General features: G+C 33.6%; 1 protein-coding gene and 1 long non-coding RNA gene across 10 annotated transcripts; one reads left to right on the top strand and one right to left on the bottom strand.

Moving 5' to 3' along the window:
• The first annotated feature begins 486 nt into the window (after nt 1–486).
• LOC130806829 (uncharacterized) lies at nt 487–3,218 on the top strand. The gene is made up of 2 exons (XR_009040378.1): nt 487–2,877; nt 2,986–3,218. It is a non-coding gene; the product is annotated as an uncharacterized LOC130806829 (long non-coding RNA).
• On the bottom strand, nt 2,397–21,194 carry LOC130806828 (uncharacterized). 9 transcript variants are annotated; one of them, XM_057672040.1, is made up of 20 exons: nt 21,035–21,194; nt 20,242–20,358; nt 15,133–15,200; nt 14,843–15,023; nt 13,982–14,053; nt 11,368–11,761; nt 11,169–11,290; nt 10,608–10,750; nt 9,395–9,660; nt 7,867–7,925; nt 7,120–7,214; nt 6,451–6,553; nt 6,213–6,307; nt 6,073–6,135; nt 5,625–5,700; nt 5,426–5,534; nt 4,949–5,061; nt 4,750–4,808; nt 4,457–4,565; nt 2,397–4,048 (listed from the first exon to the last, which is right to left on the bottom strand). In XM_057672040.1, exons 5-20 carry the CDS (start codon nt 14,036–14,038, stop codon nt 3,914–3,916), a joined length of 1,998 nt encoding a protein of 665 aa, XP_057528023.1. In that variant the 5' UTR covers nt 14,039–14,053; nt 14,843–15,023; nt 15,133–15,200; nt 20,242–20,358; nt 21,035–21,194; the 3' UTR covers nt 2,397–3,913. The 9 variants fall into 9 exon arrangements, with proteins under 9 accessions (XP_057528023.1, XP_057528022.1, XP_057528025.1 ...); XM_057672044.1 differs by lacking the exon at nt 13,982–14,053 and having other exon boundaries at nt 3,837–4,048; XM_057672039.1 differs by lacking the exons at nt 14,843–15,023; nt 15,133–15,200.
• Nucleotides 21,195–22,641: the final 1,447 nt, after the last annotated feature.

The raw sequence follows: 22,641 nt of genomic DNA, 5'->3' as shown, positions 1-22,641 counted from the left end.
TCAACGACACTACACATGATAGCAAAATTCATCTTAAACCATAAACAACACAACCAAACCAAAGGTAAGGAAAACAATTTAGACTACATACATGGTGATAATGCCTAGCCTAAACCAAAATAAACTACTCACTCGTACTCATTTTGAGATTGTAAATTGCAAATAAGCTAAGAACCATAGATGAATGAATTTAACTAGAGTATTCGAAAAAGATAATGCAATATAAGTTGAAGAACTACAAGTATGAATATATGAAACTAAAAGCAATTAATTGAAGATAACGAAGTGACATGAATTGAAAATAATATAAGTAAAGGATAGAATTTACTCTTTTGAGTTCAATCTAAGGATGAACAAGATGATTGCTGATGATTCAAAGTAATACCTTCCAAAGCTTCAATAATAGTACACTAATGGTTGAAGTATCCAAATTGCAAAATGTTACAATAGAGGATTGAAATTAAGATTGTAATCGAAAATTGAAAATTCTTAAGTGAATTGAAAGAGAAATTATGCTAAACACTAATTTTTAATTGAAATGAAAGCTAAGCTATGAAGAATACATAAAAGTTATCAAAATGAAGGGTGAAATCTGATATGCCCAACCCCGTCTTCCTCTTCTCTATTTATAGCCTTTAAAATAAGTGGGGGTGGTGGTTTCATGATTGCTCCACCACCCTAGGTTGTAGGAGGGAGGTGCCACCCCTAATTGATAAGCTAGGGTGGCTAAGCAGTCCTGGCAGCAGCATTAAAAGGGATAAATGTGATTGGACCTCAAATGATGTTTAAAAAGATCGCAAAAGCTGATGCTGCCCATCTCGCTCGACCAGTCGAGCCACCATCAAGTACAATATCAGAAACTTCAAAAATTGGTCAAAATGTGAAAATCAGCTTCGCTCGACCTGGTCGAGCGGATGTCCTGTACCCTTGAAATGCATCCTGCTAATGATCAGAAGCTACTGGAAGTTTGTCTGCACTTCACTCGACCCGAGGCACCTTGCTCGACCGATCAAGCGACCTTCAGGAATGTGATACTCAGCTTCTGAAGCGCTTGGGCTACCTTGGCTTGAGCTAATTCTGGTCGAGTGGGTCTACTATGGCTTCTTTTGGCTTGTTCTTGTGGCTTGGCTCATGATGTTTCACTTCTTTGAGCCCTCGGCGTTTAGGTGAGCAATGTATGCAACAAAAAAGGGCTAGTTTGTACTCGGTTTTCATGATTAAATCCTAAAATGAAATAAAACACCAAAGCAACAAAGCAAGCGTAAAATCCAATAAAACAATGCAATAACATATAGTTTCCTCACGCTAAACAAGCCACTTAGGAGTGAAAGTAAAGATAAAATGTAACTAACAAACTCCCCCAAGCCAGACCCTTGCTTGTCTTCAAGAAAGCATTGTGTTATCATAGAGAGAAGAGATAGGGAACCAATGTAGATGCACATGAATGATCTGACAGAAGACCTAAGAAAACATGGGTGGAGCAGATCAAGAACGACTTAAATGAGTTGTGCCTCTCTGCGGACTTGACTAGGAATATGAGTAGTTGGAGACGTCAGATCCATGTTTTAAACTAATAGTAGTTTCTTTAGTTACCTCCCTACCCTAGGGTCTAGGTTCTTCTTACACGCTTTGTTTTGTTTCTTTGTATAATTATCGAGGTTTTACCTTGTTTTTATTTTTATTTTCTTTTTTTCTCATTTTATTTTCTTTTTTGGTTAGATCTAGTTTATGCTTGTGCTGTCTTTTTCTGCTAATAGTTGCACTCTTGAGACAATGTTGCCACTCATATCCTCCTTTTGCAGGGCTCTTACTGTTTTAGGGGTAAAACCGACCGCTTTCCTCTAGTCCTTCCTGTGAAGGGAGTACGAGTATGAATTGTCCGTCACCTTCCCTCAACCAGACCCTACTTTTGAGCGGGTTATTGGGCATGATGATGATGATGAATATGTGAAAAGTTGAATTACTAATATCATTTTTTCCTAAAATAAATTAGCATAGAAAATTGAATATATTGAATTACTTCAAGAATGGGGTCTTGTACTATACACTAACACTACTTTGTACATCCTAATTGATGAGCATGCACATAGACAGAATCCAAAAGCCCGAAAGTTAAAATTTTATCCTTGTAAAATATGTGGTCATTTGTCATAAACCATTATTAACAAATATCAATGCAAATTCATAAATAAAAAAACAAATTATTTAATTATTAATACAATTCAATACAATCTAAAATCTATGAACAATAAATCTTTGGCTTCAATAGAATTTTTGGCAATGAAGTGAAAATTACCACACGTTTTGTTTTCCACAAGTCAACCAAACCTATCCGCAAAGTCTTTGGTAGGGAATAGATTTAATGACTTGAGTAGTAGAATAAGCATGGTCCTTCATTCCTTTGTATTTGTTTTAGTTTTTTTTTTTTTTTCAGTTTTTAATTTTTCTAGCTTTTTTTGAAAGAAACAAAATATTAAGGTTTATCACCAAAAAAAAAAATCAAAAAAAAAAATCAGAATTTTGGTATTTTTAAGGTGACTGTTCCCAACGGCTAAATCCCTAGCACCATCCCTCTCCTTTATACAGCTTTTCCGGCCATCGCAGAAGGCAGCGGCCTGCCGACCAGGGCAACTGAGCAGGGCAACTGACGCACCTCAGCTAGCTGCTAACCTCAGCCGCTTTTTGTTTCTTCGTTCGTGTGCGGGTTAAAGAAGCCAGCTCTTGTAGCAGGAGCGGCACTGAGTCGAGGAAGACCCAGGAGAACTTGGAATGAGCAGATAAAAATTGACTTACGGGAGCTAAACCTCTCCGAGGGCCTGACTAGGGATAGGGGTAGTTAGAGGCGTCATATCCATGCTTTAGATTGTTGATGTCCTCGTAAGTTCTTGCCATCCCGCTCCTCTCGTTTTGTTTATTAGTTTTCTTGTCCCCTTTTTTTGTAGGTGGGTCTACTTTTTTCTCTTATAGGTCTTTTTTCTCATGTAGCTACGTCATCGTATCTTTCTCGAGCCGGGGGACTCCTTTGGCCACACTCCCTTCTACGGGTATGAGTTGCCGTCGTCCTTCCCTTTTCAGACCATGTCCATAGTTTTTCTATGAGCGGGTTATACTGGATTGGATGATGATGAATTATAATTAAGGGGTAAAATGGAAAGATGGAATAAAATAATGACTTGTGTAGTAGAATAAGCAAGATCCTTCACTCCTTTGAATTTGTTTTAGTCGAAAAAACTTGTAATTAGTGGTATATAATTATAATTATGGGGTAAAATGGAAAGATGGAATAAAATAAACATTTTAATAAAAAAAATTCTTCAATGGAATTTTTGGCAATGAAGTGGAAATTACCACACCTTTTGTTTTCCACACGTCAACCAAACCTATCCACAAAGTCTTTGGTGGGAATAGAAATAATGACTTGTGTAGTAGAATAATAAGCATGGTCCTTCACTCCTTGTCTCCTTCGTATTTGTTTTAGTCAACAAAACTTGTACTTGTAATTAGTGGTATATAACGTAATACTAAATTTCTAGCAAAATAACTTCAACTTTTTGGTTGGTGAAAATTTCATCGTTCAAACTCCAACCCAGCAACAACCTAATTGACAGCTAATCTGTCAACCATTTACAAAACAATACTCGACAACCATCAGAATGTTCAAGAAATAAGCTTACTTTTATGAGATCGTCTCTCGGTGAGACGACCTCAAATAAGAAGCTCATATTCTCATGATACTAAAAGAAGGACACGAGTGCCAACATCAAAGCAGAATCAAACTAGCATTATACTAAAAGATTTAAGACACTTGGACCCAGAAACAAGCCAAAAGATAGAAATGCTAAACTATAACCTTCCTTAATTGTTATAAAAAACTGATAAACCAGTAATGTACAGCTGATGTGCGAATAATTCCTTACAAAATGGATGTGACACGAACAGAATTATCAGCAGATCCAGTAAGATAGATAGGCAGAGTTGGATGCCAATCCACAGTTGTCACTGCAGCACTATGTGGCAGACTTTTTGATCCATTGGCAAGACTTCCGACCTAGTAAAATAGCACAAAATACTAGTAGATGTTACTATAAACTGAGCTAGACTAAAAAAAAAAAAAAAAAACGATGGCTTCTAGAATCAGAATGACACTGCTTGTTTAATTAAGGAGATCAAAGAATAAATAAGTCTAATATTAGGTCCGTGGCATCATGTAGAGCAGAAGGTTTGGGGTTCGACCACTATTTGGTGTCAATTGGGGGGTTTCTTGACTACACGCATCCTTCTTTACTTCCTCCTTGAGAGTACCAGGTATGGTTTGTCCGCCTCTTTTAGGAAAAAAAAAACCCCTCACCCGGACCCTGCCTTGTGCGGGATACTGGTGTCCTTTACCTTTTACCTTTTTGGGCATCATGATAAACTATGCAATATAAGGTGAATAGGAGAAGAGGTGAAAATGGACCTGAAACATAGGTGATCGTACTAAATCAGAGGTCACCAGCAGTCTCTTCCCAGTACAATCAAGAGCCATCTCATGACGGCAGTGCTTTGCTGAATCAGGATTCCAGAACCTACAGAATGGGACAATGTGATGATTTTAAGAGATCCATGTAATAAAGCTTTCACCACGCCATGAAAGGCAAAGGAAACAGTCCACATGATAAAACACCAAAATTTAGGCCAGAAAACATGTATGCACAAGGGGATGCAAAATTCATATAGCACAACCTCCTTTTCATTTATCAATGATATTACCTGCTGCAATCTGCTGACCAGACTACTTGACCTTGCTTATGCAAGCTCCATTCAAATACCTGAACCCACAAATATCAAATATTTCTAGCAATAAGGCTTGATAGTATATGATAGAACAACGCTTCACTAAAACATATAACATAAAACACGCAGTAGGTTTCCAACTCGAAGACAAATTTGTAAGAACATGATTACATACTTTTCCATCTGATCCCAAAGTAAAAATAGTCGTCTCATCATGCCCAAAAAGAAGAGAGCTAATAGGAGAATCATGAGCCGGCCATCCCGTAATTTGTAAACCAGCAGCCATGTCTGAGATTAGTCAAGGTATTCAAGGAACAAATTGTTAGCTGCAGATATGAGCAGTGAATAGAATCATTTGATATCCCATGCATCCAATAATCAGAATCAACTTATGCATTAGGAAACAATCCAATAAATTTATTTTAAAAAGTAAAGCTCCTTAACCTATCACCCTAGTTTGGGGAACACAAAACTGTCCTAAAAAGTACAACACAAATCTGACAAAATCACATGTTTTGTCGCCTTGTCGGATAAGGTTTCATGTGCTTGCACTTATGTAATAAGAGGACAAACAACAAAGGATTTTCTATGAGCAACAAAAAAATTAACTGAGTCACCACTCCAACTATAACATGCAAATGTGTAAGGATACCAAACATGTGAATCATCCCATCAACAGCAGCAGCCGCTAAAATCTTTCCATTGTGATTGAAGCACATAGAAGTTATTGCTGGGGGCTCTTCGCCAAGCGGAAGGACAGTCTTAACAATGTCAAAGTTTCAACAGACTATTAATTTAATTAATAAGCCACTATATTATAATACAAAATGCTTTAATTAACCGGAGCATACCACAGATTTCCATGTCTTCATGTTCCAAACGGTTAGTGAAGCAAAACCCATAGTGTTAGCATAAGATGTTTCATCCCTATTCACATACAATACAAAGCAAAAAGTAAAGGATAGATCTCCCTCAAGTTCGCAAAAAAAAAAAAAAAAAAAAAAAAATCTGAAGCATAGCTAGGTTTACAAACACATCTGATATGCTACATATCTTCCCATCTATAAACCCAAATCTGTAACAGAGAGCTAAAACATAGAAATGTGCTCATATACAATAGTTTTCCTTGTCTTGCAAAATTTTAAGAGAACAGAAACTTCTGGGTTTTGACTGAGTAGAAACTTTTGAGGCCATTTATAGACAAAAGGCTCAAGGAATACTATAAAACAGGTTTTACAATGACAATTATTTCAGGATCATCAGACATTCAGATAGGAGAAAGTAAAAGCAGAAGTATACCCTTCAGATGCCGCTGCAGAAACAAAAATGGGTTCCACAGGGCTGCATTTTACATCAAAAACCCTGTTGTGTAGAAACATCAATATCAGCACAATAAACAAACAAGAAGGATCACAAATAGGAACTAGTCCAAGAATGACCTTCGAAATGTTTGGCCTGTGCTGAGATCACAAACTACTCTCTTAGCATCCACATTCCACGCTTTGATGCCTCCCTCAGCAGTGCCTATGAGAAGCTTTTCTCAACCAAAAAATCCATGTAGTTGATGGTTTTGCTTATGTCAGTAGAAGAAAGAATAAGTTCCATAAAATATCAACAAATGGAAAAGGCAATGTACATCTACACACTTCGATAAGGAATGGAAGAAAAGAAGCATACCAAGCGATCAGATTTACAATCCCAATCAAGAGACAAAATTTCTGTTCCACAATAAATAGTGGCATTTCTAGATCCCGCTGTGGACGGTTCATACGTCCATATCCTATATCAACGATAAAAAAAAACTTGATTCACAATTCCCAATCAAGAATCATAAACAGCCGAATAATAATAAAATTGATTGAATTAACAGTGGACCTCTCAATTTTGTACATGTAAAAAAGTAGAGCTGAATCCCAGGGTCCTTCCAGTTTTATCAAAAATATTAAGAAATATATAAGGCACCCAGATACATAACTAAAGCCAGATTGCATGGCAAGCAGCTGATATTTGCTAAGTTCAAACTTTCCTCCTTCCTATAAACCCAACCTATAAAGTCCCCAACAAATATAGAAACCCCAGGCTTGAATATTTAACCACAATTTAACAAAGTCAGCCATCAAACAGGAAGAATAATTTAATCGCACACTCACATTTGATGATTATAGACAATTTAGATGCACCATATCTGTCAGCTCATCTCAGACTCAAAAATCAGGACAAATTCAAAGAAAAGGCATGCTTAACCCATCCAAACTAATAGTAAAAAGAACATTTAGGAATGAAAAAACCCTTTTCTTTCAATCATTATGGAAGAGCTCACTAATAGTGAAGAGCTGCAGTAGATACCTGACTGTTCCATCTAGAGAAGCACTTGCAATATTATCCCCGGATGCAGAAAAGCGAGACCTAGTGATAGGACTAGTGTGCCCCAGAAACGTTTCCTACAACAAAGGCAATCAAAATGTTGAGGAGCTCAAAGACAACAACGTTTCATTCAAATCATAAAAGCAAAAATAATTTAAACAAGCACATGGCCACACATACATTGAAATAGATAATATGTAAACAAGGAAACAACATTAACGTTTTTACATCCAAGGGCACTGTGACATATAGTACAAACTCGTCAATTAAAGGGCACTGTGACATATAGTACAAACTCGTCAATTAATGTGTTAGGTTCTAACCTTATCTTCTTGATTGAATAACATCAAGTCACCAACATGTAGTCATTCCATATAATTTTTAGATTTAGATTATCTTAGTTTCTTAGCATTATGCTTCTGAGTTCAGACATATCAATGTCCATAAGAAAAAAATGTTACTCCTAGTTCATTTTATCTACATTGTTAATAATTGATTGGGTATAAAATCCATTTTGATTCTACACGTGTTATGTCAGTACACACACGAGTCAAAGTTAAGTCAAGCAGCACTTGGCTCACATCATTGTTAAACTGTGATACAAATTACATTTCAACGAACATATTTTTTTATAGTATGAGCCAATGGCTGTAAGCATATAACGTGTGGAAGTTGGAGATTTCTGAAATAATATTACCAAAAGAATTTGACTCAAACATGAATCCCTACCTGGAACTGCACTTTTACTTCTGAAAATTCTTCCTCGCCTAAGACAACAGCCACCTTTTCTGTCAAACCACAATCAACTGGGCTATTTAGAAAGCTTTAAAAAGCACATATGTCCATGCAATTTTATATCTTGAACAAACTTCTTCAGCATATCAGCAGAAAGCAAGATGATGTTGAAAATTTCAAAATAAACTATTCAGCCTCTGTCAGGTTACTAAGATATGTTTATTACTTTATAGTAAAGAAAGACAGCCAAAAGTCTCTTCATATTCTTCAAATTTTTTATTTTGGGGTGGGGACGTATTCCACGGTTGATGTTTTCGCAGTACAGGGAGGCACGGTGTTTTTATAAATAATCAATGCATTCACTAGGGATGAAGGTGTAATGAAGAGGGATTTTCTGTGATGGTGAATGGCTGAGTATTGGTGTTCGTGTGGACATGGATGGTAATATTTGATAGAAACATTGCTCAGAATGTGAAATAAGGTAGTAAATTAGAATTACACAGTAGAATGTAACAACAATTTGTAGGAATTATATAATATGCTAGGAGAGTATTTCGAGCGTAACTCAAAACTTCCAAAGTGTGTAAGAACACCAATTTTGAATACAAACCATGATCATACTCTCCCTTCCCCATTTTACATACAAAGCATGAGGTTGTCTCTTTCAAGTAATAACTCAATAACTCACCTCCAACAAACTAATAAATTAATAACACAATATACTGATTATAATTCCTAAAATATTAATTCTAATTTTATGGGTTCTTCCAAAGGTTCTCAAAAGTCTTTTGTACCCTTGTAATTTTCCAAGCATAACGGAAGGGAAGCAACGATGATATGAAGAACTTTTATCACATTTGCTATAACATTTACTACAAAAGTAAATATCAGGCCGTACTCCTATAAAGAAGCAATCACAAAAACAGAAACAAAAGTAACGAACTGGAAGCCCTTACTTTATCTTTGGGCTCTGCCTCCCCCCACCCACCCCAGTTTTTTCTTTTTTTTGTTTCTCTAATTCTTTTCTCCCTTATCTCCTCACTTAAAATTGCACTTGATGACAAAAATCTAAGAACTTACGGCTTCTTCTACTCCTATTTTTTGTAGGCAATCGACTCCAAAGTCCATACATATATAGGTCAATTTACACTTCAATGAGATAGCCAGCCATTCCTCATACACGTAGTAATCTATCTTTTCATCTTATAATGCCACTAGGGATGTCGTCAGACCCTAAAGATCAAGACTAAAAAGATAATACAGATTTTAAAATCAATTGGTACTCTTCAGCCCTATATTGTTTCACAATTTCGTGTAACTTCCTCACACAACTAACTTAAGTTTCCATTCATTAAAAGTTAAAAAATCACCAAAACATTACTTCTAAAATGATCTTTCTCATAAGAGTAAAAGACCCTTAATATTTATACCATCTACTACCCTAAAGTCTCAATGCAAAATTGCACAAAAAAGTGAATTACAATGATTAAATCAATAAGGAACAAAGATGAGACAATAGCACCTTTATATAAACCATATTTGGAAACAAAGGATCCATTCTGACCATTGCTGGCTGACGAAGAACTTGGGGCATGATCGGCATTATAGGATGTCATAATGGACACATCTGAACTTCCATCTACACCAAGGCTTTGGAATCCAGTTATAAGCTCACTTCCACTTGCAGCGGCCGTATTTTCTCCCAAATCTATTGATGGAATTGACTTTTCAGAACCCACCTGAGCACTTATTGTTGCATCATCTTCTTGTTTCATTAAAACAGCACCACTGAGAGATGAAAAAGCAAGTAAGAAAGTATATTTGAGGGGTTATTTGACACAGCCTCTAAACTGCTTAAGGTAACCAAGTTCAAATGTATGCAAATATAATGTTCATGAGTTGAAAAAAATTCTTGCATCACTGGATCCTCCAATCCAAGAAATTCAATACAACACTCAGAAATCTAGACAAAGTGAGTCATGAGATTTTGTCATCTTTAATGACTCTTCCACTCATACAATCATTTGGTATTAGTATCATAAGATATAATGGAGTGGAAGACTAAGATTGGAACCCAACATTAAGGTCAGTAGCAATTATCTCTCAAAACATAAACAAAGGCCATGTCGTACTTTGCCTTATAGCCTTCCTCGAGAGAAGCATCAACTAACCAATGTAACATTACATTTTACCACGGACAAAATAAGTTGTCAATGTCATCGAAAGTGCATTGACAAAGATATTTGTTCTTTATGTTGACTCTTAAGTCCATATATTAGCTACCCTTTTCAACATAGGCCATATTTAGTTGCATGTAAAACAAGGATTAATTGAATAAATTAAATACTCCCTCCATCTTATATGCAACACTTTTACCAATATTTTTGTAATTAGTTCCAATATTGTTTTTTATCGTAATTTTTACCAATCTAACCTTAAAATTATCCTAATCTTACTCTACCCAACTCAAACAAGCATCCACACTATTTATTTAATTATATAACAATAATTCCATGCACAAGCCCCATCCAACCCAAACACTATCCCAAAACAATTAATACATATTCCTTTGAAGGTCATCCCAGATGCATTCCTTTCAGATTGAGTTTTTCTTACACTAATAACATAACTTACTCCAAACCCCCCCACCCCACCCCCCCCTAAAGCAACAAAATTTGATGTAAGCCCTATACAGGCATGCAAAGAGCGAGAATAAAATACAAAAAATACTCTACCTCCTAAGCTGATGTAACTGAGCTTCCCTTTCTTCCAGAATGGCTTGAAGCTGTGATAATTTCAGATTAAGCTGCTTAATGTCTTTTCTGAGACGGTTGATAGTATTCTTTTCGGAACTGATCTTTAATAAAGTAGGCATGCGTGAAGTGGTCAAGGTTAAACTTTTCTTAGAATCAAGTATACTCTTTTATGTCACTAAAATATAGCTTATCAGGTAATGATTTGATACTTAAAAAAATATGCATATGGGCAACTCTTCATTACAAGTACCACATCAAGATAGAGAACAAAGCATTGTGACTAACGATATTCCAATCCATCATATAATTATAGGCCATAAATCGGTATATTGGTTTTTTAATATAAAAATATTATCTACGGAATCAAGAAAATGACCCAAAATGACATCTATAGGTGTTTACCCTTTTCTTTTTGAAGCACCAAGTTCAATTCCAAAGATCCTTCTTTGAAATAGTTTACCAAAGAATGAACAATCATAAGCCATCAAACGAAATCCAGCACAAGTCACAATAATATAGAAATATTAAACATAGGATATGAGTACTACTAAACATCTGGCTTAGAAAATTCCTTAGCGAAAGATGCAATGCATCAAACCAATCCTTTGAGAAATATATGTGAAACTGAGGATCAGTGGCAGCATGTTTAAGATATGGTATAGCTGTATACAAGTAAAAAAGGTTAATTATCAGAAAAGAAACTGGGAACTCAATTAATAATAACTAAATAAAAACAGACCAAACCATGGAGTCCAATCATCGCCTTTTTGCTGCAAGTTATCACCCAACAAATCAAAAAAATCTTTGACTTTATCATTTCTTCCTGTCCGCACTGCATGTACTATATAATAGCGGAGAATGGAGACCTCCAGTTTCAACAATGTTGCATAAATATCTGTCCCCGAAGAAGAAAAACAATGCTTAAAGAAATTGAGGAGGCCAACTAATTTCTCAGCCTCAAAGTTAGATACATATTTTGAGAAAATCAAGTCTAATATCTTGTCCACTTGAAAACCTTTCCCAACATCTGTATTTAGTTCCATCTCAAAAGCTTGTAGAGTACTTGTGAAACCTCTGAATACTAAAAACTCCCTCACTAGCTCCTCAGCATACAACATATTTTCCATGTTCTCCTACAATTTAAAGACAACAAATTCCAATTACTTTCAGCACACTACACGTAAAAAACTGACAGTATCATTCAAAGTAGATAACAATTTTAGTTGAAAGACACAAAAGTCACCCATTAAGATTGTAGAATAGTAGGTATTTTACTAATTAGCTTCCAAAAGGTAACAAAAACTCCGGTGGAAATTTGATGATTTAGCAATGGCTATTTCAAGGTTGTCCGAAATGAGAGATAAAAACAAAACTGGATTAGCGTATCCAAAAAAGAAAATTTATTTTCTCTTAAGTCTCAAATACATCCAATGTGAATTCTCTTTAAAAATTAATGATATTGGTATCACAGAAATTCTCTGTCTCAACAATATATATACAATACAAGATACACATCTTTTTGTCATTTTCAATAATCCTAAAAACATCAAAAATAAATCTTTCCTTTGCCGTAATTGATTAAAAACTTAATGGTAGGTCCTAATTAATTACTCACATGCAAACTTGATGGGGTTCGCATGTGAGGGAATTATTGGAATGGGTCCCACATCGAAGATTTAAAGATAGTGTGTACACTGATCATTGGAGTCCTTCCCCCATTATTATATGTTTTGGGATGATATCTCCTTGACTAATGAAATGTGTGCATTTCGTATTTTTACGATAATATGTTGTCACACAATAAGTTAAACCCAAATTAACATCTTTCAATAGCCTCTATAAACACCCCAATCTACAAGAAGGTCAAAATTCAAATCGCTAAAAAAACCAACTTGATAATCAAAGACTCAATAAACACCCAAGAACAAGTCATATAAGAACTCTCCTACGTCCTATCTAAGTCTCTAAAATGCCGGAAAAAAAAGACAATTATAGCTCAATAGATTTTCAACTACTTCTGGAGATAACCAGTCCACACGAAGATGCCTAAATTTAACTACAAGGAGTACTACTTACAAAATATAAAAACCTTTTTGAGTAACCTTTATACAACTGGGCGAATATTACGCATTATGCGAAACTAAATGTGCAACAGATTTCACCAAAAAATAAGCATAATTTCCCCCCACTAAACAATTTGATAATTAACTTAAACATATGCTATAGTGTTAGTGCAAAAGCTAAATTACTTTAGTGTGACTCGATAACTCAAAATGAGGAGCGTCATATTGTGAGCAACGATGAGGGTGCAATAGAGTTAAGAGTGTTGGGACATGTCTTGAATGAGGCATGGCATGGAGATGAAGTGACTCGAACGAGGCACCAGCCAGCAACAAGCAGTGAAGGCTGCATCATAGACGCCTGTTCGAGCGTGGTCAGGGCTCGTCCGAGCACATGAGCAGCAGGCAGGCAGAAGGTATTCTGTAATGGGTGCTCGTTTGAGCGGGTATTTGCTCGTCTGAGCATTTCTGTCAAAGGAGTCGAACAGTCAATTTCTTCTTGTTTTATGTCACTTAAATGGGTGTAATGTGGGGCAATTTGTAACAACCCGACTTACCATTGACTGAGTAAACAAGGTCGTCATGGGGTTCATTTCCCAAGAAACTTAAATCATAATCCCAAACTTGAGCAAAGGAGTCACCAGCTCTTTAACCTAACGAACTCAGCTAAATCTCAAACCAAACATCTAACTAAAATACAAGGTAATCATACAATTCACTTTAAGTCCACTACAACCAACATAACTAAGTCTAATATACATTATCCAAAAACCTAATACAAAACTACAAAATTCCCACATGCTAAGCTCAATATGACATCCTTGGAACTCTAATCAACACCACTAACCCATCGTTCCCGACCAGTTCCGATCTGTGATCAAACTAAAAGTTGGTAACAATAGAGGGTCAGATTAAACTGAATGAGAAGTAACAATCCAAAACAACAAAATACAACAATTCAAATCATAGGTTTAAAAGCAACATCAGTTTCCTAGATCTATGCGCGCACAGGGAGTCTAGTTCAGAGGAACATCCATAGCTCTAAGGCTATGTCACTCTCGGGTGAGGCTAGTCAATATTTGAATGACAATTCGCCTCAAAACAAGGGAGTAAAAAGACAACGCTCCTCTACTCCGTCAATGACCAGCTCGTGACCCCGATCCATTGACCATATCAATATCAACATAATCATTCATAACAAATTTGTCTCAACATTATAAAATTCGCAGCTTTAATAAACAATTTTCAAAATTGTAGTTTGGCCAGACCCTTTAAGAGACTGCTACTACTCACCGACAATGTCGCTTCAAGATTCAAGACCAAATCTCTACAGTTGACTAGAAGGCTCATCGATGTAGTCGTATCCTGAAGTATGACAATAACATAACGTCATAAGCGTATGGTCGACGCAACTGTACTAACATATAACTTATTACATCTCCTAAGACCTTATTTCATACCAAGAATCTACTCTATTATTTCTAATCACTAAAGGATTGTGTATGTTCTAATTCAAACCCCCAATATGTCCTCAAAATATTATAATCATGATTTAAGCTAGTTTATACTCTTTTAAAGATTACTCATCCCTATAAATCTCTTTATATTTCCAATTAAACACATGTATGTTTAAACCCTAAATCAAGAATGCCCAAAAGAATTTACTAATCTCATCAAAAATATCAAACCATCTAATCAATATAAACAACAAGTATCCTATCCCACAATCAATGGTTTTTCAAAGTATCTCCTAATTCATACAAGACCTTTAAATCATCCATAATCTACAAATAATAAACATTTTTCACTGATTTTATTAATTTCTAAGTTCATACTTCTCATACTAATCATCAAGATCCACCAACTCAATTCAACATCCGTTATTTCTCTATACAAGTTCATCAAACATAAAAGTAGACATTCAAATTCACAAGAATCCAATATTCCAATAAAAACTACTTGCTAAAAAAAAACTTAATTTGGCCAAAGATAACTAAAACAAGTATAACAATTAATTCTTGAAGCAATTATTATTATCATGTAGAATGATTCTTGATGATTAATCAATAAAATATCAAAGTAAAAGCACCAAGGAATATTTCTTGAATAAAGTCTTATATATACATAATAGGAAAATGGATAAAAGAACTCTACCAACTCAGTTTGCAGCAGCGAAAATCATGGACTGATACCATTGATGAACAAGAATCCAGAGGCTGGACGGATCGAAAGGTGTGTAAAAAGGAAATCAAAAGTTGCTGCTTGAATGGGAATGAGCCAAAATATTGGGCTGCTGCTTGAACTTCACGAAATCAACGAACATTTGGATTGAAATCTTTGAAAGGAATCAAGGGAAGGAGGAGAAAATCAGGAAAAAAAAATCAGAAAATGCTGCCATTGTTGTGCTTCGAAGGATGAATTCAGAGGAAAGGAAAGCCCATTACCATTGATAGGAAAGGAAGGTTTCAGAGGGATAATGAATACTTGTAATGTTAGATCTGAGTTTTGGTTTCTAGCAAATAGAAATAAGGATAATATTAAATATTAATTGGAAAAGAAAGAAATAGGCTAAATATCTATTTCGTTATCTTAGCTCATAATTATCTATTTCACTCAATCCAAAATAATTCTCATACTAATAATTCTCATACTAATATTTGTTTTAAATTCTCAATTTTAATTTCTCAATTTTGATTTTAATTTGCTATTTAATATAGAAATTGGTAGACGAGAAAACGATGGAAGTCGTCGATAAACGACTAGGAGGAGCAGTTGATGCGGAAGAACTATCGAGAGCACTGAAGATAGCTTTTTGGTGCATCCATGATGATGTTTCTATAAGACCTTCCATGGGAGAAGTAGTGAAAATGTTTGAAGGCACAATGGAAGTGAACATGCCTCCAATGCCACAAAACATTTTAGAGTTGATAGAAGAAGGTCTTGATAATGTATACAAAGCTATGAAAAGAGAATGTGATCATACGAGTACAAGTATTTTTACAATTAATACTCATCCTTCATCCCGTGCTACATGTAGTTATTCTACTATGTCACCTCGATGATGAAACCCATCTCTTTTCGATTGTTCTTCTTATTGTGTGTTCGTATGTTATTAACTCATCTGATCATGAAAATTGAGTTTCGTCTATATTTTCTCAGCTTACCATGTAATTTTTAAAAAAGTGTTTTCATAGGGCGCCATTCTAATTCTTTTTGATACAAACTACTTATAAAACAATTGTAGCCTTTCTGTATTTTTAATCTAATCCTCTCTTTAAATTTACATGTTTTATCATGTTAAACTCTTGACTAATTTTTTGATTTGCATGTATCTAATTGTATATTAAAGTTTTAAGCTTCTTTCAAATTGTGGTTTGTGTTATTTAGTGATAATTAGAGGGGACAAAATAGTCTAGTAGCATAATAAAGAAAATAAAACCGGAAATTCAATATTTTTGCTAATGAGATAGTAATCACTGATGGATGTGTTTGATAAAGAAAAATACAATTACCTCATATTGATTGTCTTATTTAATTTTTACCTTATATTTAATATACTAATTCAATTTTAAATATCACTAATTCTATCCTAAAAATTATTAAAAATTGAATACAAGCGGGTTGGCTTAAGTGGCGAGCAGCAATTGGGGTGCTTTGTGATAAAATGTTTCCGAGGAGATTAAAAGGTAAATTTTACCGCGTTTCAATTAGGCCGGCTTTGTTATATGGGACGGAATGTTGGCCCGTAAAGAAGGTTTTCGAACAGAGGATAGAATTAACAAAAATGCGTATGCTGAGGTGGATGTGTGGTAATACTATGATTGATAAAATAAGAAACCAAAAGTTCAGGGAGAACTTAAGGGTTGCACCTCTCTCCACAAAGATGCAAGAGAACAAGTTGAGATGGTTTGGATATGTGCAGAGAAAGACACATGACGCCACAGTAATAAGGATCGAATGCATCAGTGTAGGGCAAGAGAAGTTGGTGAAGACCTAGGGGAACGTGGGAGGGAACATATTAAAAATGACATGCATAAACTTCACCTTTCCAAGGACCTGACCAGGGATAGGGCAGTTGGCGGCGCCTTATCCACGTCTTAGATTACTAAACTCGTCCCTTTTACCCATTGTTTGTTATTGTTCATTGCCTTTAATTATCGCTCTTTACCTCCTTCATTACTTTTTATCTTTATTTTTAGTTATACGCACGTATTCTATTTATTATAGTATTTGTAAGTTGTAAGTTGTAAGTTGTAAGTTGTAAGTTTATCTCTCTTTGAAGACCTTTCTCGAGCCGGAGGACTCTTTGACCGCACTCTCTCTATGGGTATGAGCTGCCATCGTTCTTCCATCCTCAGACCCTGATCATAGATCTCTATGAGCGGGATACGTTGGGTATGATGATGATGATATTAATAAAATTTATATTGAGAAAAAATCAAACAAGATATCACTTTATATTTTGACATTTATATTAAGAATAAAATACTATTTAAGAGTGACCGATAATAGTGTTAAAAAATCGAATTGAGACAATTCTCTAATTGGATGGAGTATCCGATATTGCGGGTAGTGTGCAAGAAAAAAATATAGTTAAATGGAATCTTGTTTGTGTTGTCTCATTGCATATTTTCGTAATATTAACTTCTTATAACTTTTAATTTTGTATAACCAAATATAAGGGATTAAAATAATAATAAAACCAAGGAAGATGAAGAATATATTTCTTATTATCTTATTTAAAATATTGTATTTAATTTTTGATTAAGTTTTTAAGTAACCAATAATTAAGACACTTTTAGTATCTTTACAATCCTTACTTAAATTTAATGATCTTACCTTATTTATTTTCTCGAACAATTAAAAAATTTTGGAAAATTATCAATGATACCCCTAAGTTTTTGTACTTTATCAATGGTATCCCTAAGTTTTTTCGATTATCAATGATACCTTTGTGTTATTGAGCGTTTTATAACCGTGACATTTTCTAATTTTTTCTGTCAAATCGTCCAATACCATTAACTTTTTTCTTTTTCTTTTTTTTTCAATTTAAAACATTAAAAAAATAAAAAAATAAAAAAGAAAAAAGTTAACGATTTTGAACAAATTTGGACGGAAAAAATTAAAAAAAGGTTATTATTGTAAGACGTTTAATAACACTAGGATACCATTAATAATAATAAAAAAAAAAAAACCTTAAGGGTACCGCATAATTTCCCAAAAATTTTCCATAAAAAGGATATATTCCTAATGTAACCCTATCAATTTATGCTCAAGGTACTATTCATCATCTGGGATCGAACCGATCAATTAATGCTCAAGGTACTATTCATCTGCAAATTTCGATTTCTTAGATTTGATAAACCCTAGAACTTTATTTCAAATCTTTTGCTTGAAACCTATCTTAATTTTGAGCTCTAATTGTTTAATTTAGACTTTTATCTTACCGTTGAAATTCAAATGGTATATTTCGGTCGAATACTGAATTTTTAATACTTTGTAATTTCTATCTATCTCTAGCATATGTCTAAGTTAATCAACATTTTTGTGGTACATTTTGTTTCACATTTTTGTGTAATCTTTTGATTTTTTTTTTTTGGAAATATGAACAAAGTTGAATGAGTAGAATCAAAAAATCCTAGTTGCGCATTTTCATTGACATTCGCCCAGTTGTACGAAGGTTATTCAAAAAATCATAATCTTTCTGTGGACTAGTTATTTCAGAGAAGCATTTCAAAATCTATTAAGCTAAAACCATTTTTTTGCATTTTTTTTAAGCTAAACCTAAATTCCACTCTGTTTTTAATTGCTTTTTTCACTTTTGCTAAACTCAAGTCAGTTAGTATATTTGTTGAATAGTCTGGATATAATTTCAATTGGGTTTGTTTTACTGCTTTTGTATTTGATCAGAAATATATTTATTTGCATATTGATCATTGGTTGTGTTTATATTCCATTTATCATTGAATTTGATGTATACTATTGCATAACTGATTATGAAACAATGACATCCTAGTGGTGTTGATTGATTCACGATCTATGAAAATGCCAATTCCCATTTTAGTTTGCAGTATTTGAATGTTTGAAATCATTTCTGTATTAGATAGTCCTTTATTTGTTTTTTGTCAAAAGTGATGGTGGTGTTGCTATTAGACTCATAATACCTGATAGCCTTAGTAAACTTGACGACATAGTAGCTCATTTGATGAACTAGTATCTATTGGAAAATCAAACATGCTCATATGATTTCAAACATTCAAATACTGCAAACCGAAATGATAATTATGTCCAGAGTTCGTCAACAGCACCAAGATGTCATTATTTCTTAATCAGTTATGCAACGGTAACCATCAATTCCATGATAAATGCGAATATAAACATCAATTCAAGCACATGCAGGGGTATTCAAGGGGCCAAATATGATTGGGGGCAATTTTAATCTTGAGTCCAGAAGCAAACATGCAGAATTTGTGAACTAGGTAACGCAGTTATTCAACTCCAATATAATTTCATACCCTTTAACGGCCCGTTTGGTAGGTGGTAATAAACGGTGGTAATGGGAATGAAAAACTAGTATAATTTTGGTTGAAAAATATTTAAATTACCTTATGGCCATGTTTGTCCAACTTTAATCATCTCATTTTCTTCATAAAACTCATTCCAATGCATTACCATTGGGAGGGGTGGTATTAGGTGGTAATGAAAATTTATAAACAAAAAAAAATTTGTGATCAAAGTTTCATTCCCATAGGAATGATATGGAACTTTTGATGAAATTTTACACTAAAAATCATTCCCATTACCACCATTTAATACCACTAATCAAACGGGCCGTAAGTGAACTACTTACTAATGAATATGAAAAACTCCCTCCGACATTTCCCTCAGCAGGATGTACTTCAATATGACTCTACTTTCTAATTTTGCAAGATGAGGAATAGCATAAACTAGTAGCAAAATCGATTATCATAGGGTATTGGAATCTGTTACTTTGTTGCTCCTCATGAACTAGTGAAAACAAAAACTCATCATCTCCCTTAATTGAAAAAGCTCATGAATACCCTTTCTACAACAATAACTAGAAGGATTTGTTTACATTACTTATCTAAACCAAAAAACTTTTTAAAGTAACACAATTAGTTTCCTTTCCACTCTCTTATTAGATTCCTTTCCCTTTCCACTAAAATAAATATACCAAACACCCTCATAGTGTAGCGCTCAAAGATAAGAGCCACTCAAATTTTATTAGAACCATGCACCTACTATTAACAAAGAGCATTGGTTTTTCCAATAGATAAAGTTGATCAAATGAGCTACTATGTCGTCAAGTTTACTAAGGACTATGCGATACAGGAATGATTTCAAACATTCAAATACAGAAAACCAAAATGGGAATTGGCAGTTTCACGATGTCATCATTCAGAGATGTTAATCAATCAACACCACTAAGATGTCCTTGTTTCTCAATCATTTATGCAATAGTAAGCATCAAATTCGATGATAAACTCAAACAACAAATAATCAATAGTAAAAATTGACATTAATAATCCAACCTTTTGCTCATCCACTGTAAATAAGCCAACCTTTTGATTATTTTCTAATAATCCAACATTTGCCCTTAGCACGTACAAAATAATCCAATCTTCATTTTAGTTTGCTAGCAGCATACCCTGTATCACAAAGGTTGAATTATTAGAAAATAATACAAATGTGGAATTATTCATAGCGGATAAGTGAAAGGTTGGATTAGTGAAAGGTTAGATTATTAATGTTAATTTTTCCTAATCAATATGCAAATAAATATATTTCTAATCAAATACAGAAGCAGTAAAACAAACCCAATTGAAATTATATCCGGACTATCCAACAAATATACTCAATGACCTGAGTTTAGCATAAATGAAAAAAGCAATTAAAATTCAGAAATTGTAAAACAAAGTGGAATCTTTAATCGGGCAATTAAAAACAGCAGGCAACTGAGGTTTTCTCTGGATTAAAAAACGAAACTTTCGAATATTTATACAGTACAAATAAGAAAAAACTGAAACTTTTCTATATTAATACAAGTAAAATTAGAAAATATTGAAATTTTTATACATTAATACATCTAAAATCATTAAAGATGAAAACTTTCTTTTATTAAAACAGGTAAAATCAAAAAAGATCGAAACTTTCTTATATTAATACAGGTAAAAACATAATCGATTGAAATTACTTATAAAAACAAAAATTACCCTAATAATCTTCAAAATTGCAACGATTAACAGATTTGAACTTAGAACTTTAAAATTGAAAATTAATTATGCGTTTAACAGCCCAATTAACAACGAGAAGGGAAACGCTTACCTTGGGTTGACAGATCCGATGAGAGAAAACATATAATTTCAAAAGAGGTGAAAGAACGAGAGCGTGGCGAGGGAGAAGGTTGAAGGTTCTGACATTTTTTATACACAAATTCTTCTGAGACATTTTTTATACACAAATTCTCGTGAGACATTTTTTATTCACAAATTCTGGAGAGACATGATCTCTAACTATTATATATTTTTTAAAATATTGTAAGTATATATTAAAAATTTTGTAAGTAGATATTTATGATATTGAAAGTAGGTATTAAGGATGCGGTAAGTAAGTATTAAGGATAATGTAAGTATGCATTAAGGATAATGTAAGTATGCATTAAGAATATGATAAGTAGATATTTATCTTTAAAAAATTAGGTTTGAGGTACGTCTCTCAAAAAGACATTCTCTCAAGAGACCAGCTGGTTTTTTATATACCCGACCTAGATTTAGGGTTTTTAAAAGCACATCCAATCAAGTCATTTTGGAAAGTCATAACTTGGGGAACATAACGGGCTGGAGGCCCATTTTCAGCCTTAATCCGATTTATTTTACAACAATTTTTACTTGAGATCTTTTTTTCTAAAGATGGTTCTCAAAAGCCCAACTCATTATGTTAATTTTAAAAAAAAAATTACGTGCGCGTGTAACATAATATATTTGGGGTTATAACATAATATATTTGGTATTATACCAGCATATATTTGAGGTTTATAACATAATTTATTTTTGACTATAACATAATTTATTTTTGACTATAACATAATATATTTGAAATTATAACAATATATATATTTGAGGTTATAATATAATATATATGGGGTTATAACAACATATATTTGTGGTTATAACATAATATATTTGGGGTTATAACATAATATATTTAGAGTTGTAACGATGTATATTTGAAGTAATAATATAAAATATATGGAGTTATAACAACATACATTTGGGGTTATTAACATAATATATTTGGTGTTATAAAAATACTATACTCTCAAACACAGACTATTATATACCGAACTATATATTATGTTATAACCCCAAATATAATATGTTATAACCACAAATATATGTTGTTATAATCTCATATATATTATTTTATAACCTCAAATATATATATTGTTACAGCTTTAAATATATCATGTTATAACCCCAAATAAATTATGTTATAATCCTTAAATATATTCTGGTATAACACCAAATACATTATGTTATAACCCCAAATAAATGTTATTATAATTCCAAATACATTTTGTGACTTTTCACATTACACTTACACGCACGCCTCAGATTCTTTTAAAATTAACATAATGAGCTGGGCTTTTGAGAACCGTCTTTAGAAAAGACGGTCTCTCAAGAGAGAGGTAGTTTATTTTAAAACACAAATTCTTTATTAGACGGTCTCATCGTGAGACATATCTTATATTTGGGTTAAATAATATAATAACATTAAAACTTGGCCGAGATCGTCTTAGAATAAGACCAAGCATGGGTCGGCCTAGTTTAAGGTGCGTGTATGGCACGCATTCTATTCCCTCCAACTTTCCATTTTTTTTTTATTTTTTAATCAAAATTCAAATTTTTTTATTGATATGATGTTACAGTTTC

Source organism: Amaranthus tricolor, chromosome 2 (genome assembly GCF_026212465.1).
Source record: "Amaranthus tricolor cultivar Red isolate AtriRed21 chromosome 2, ASM2621246v1, whole genome shotgun sequence".
Lineage (NCBI taxonomy): Eukaryota > Viridiplantae > Streptophyta > Magnoliopsida > Caryophyllales > Amaranthaceae > Amaranthus > Amaranthus tricolor.
The sequence above is the reverse complement of the archived record's forward strand: the minus strand, read 5'-3'. Positions and strand labels throughout refer to the sequence as shown.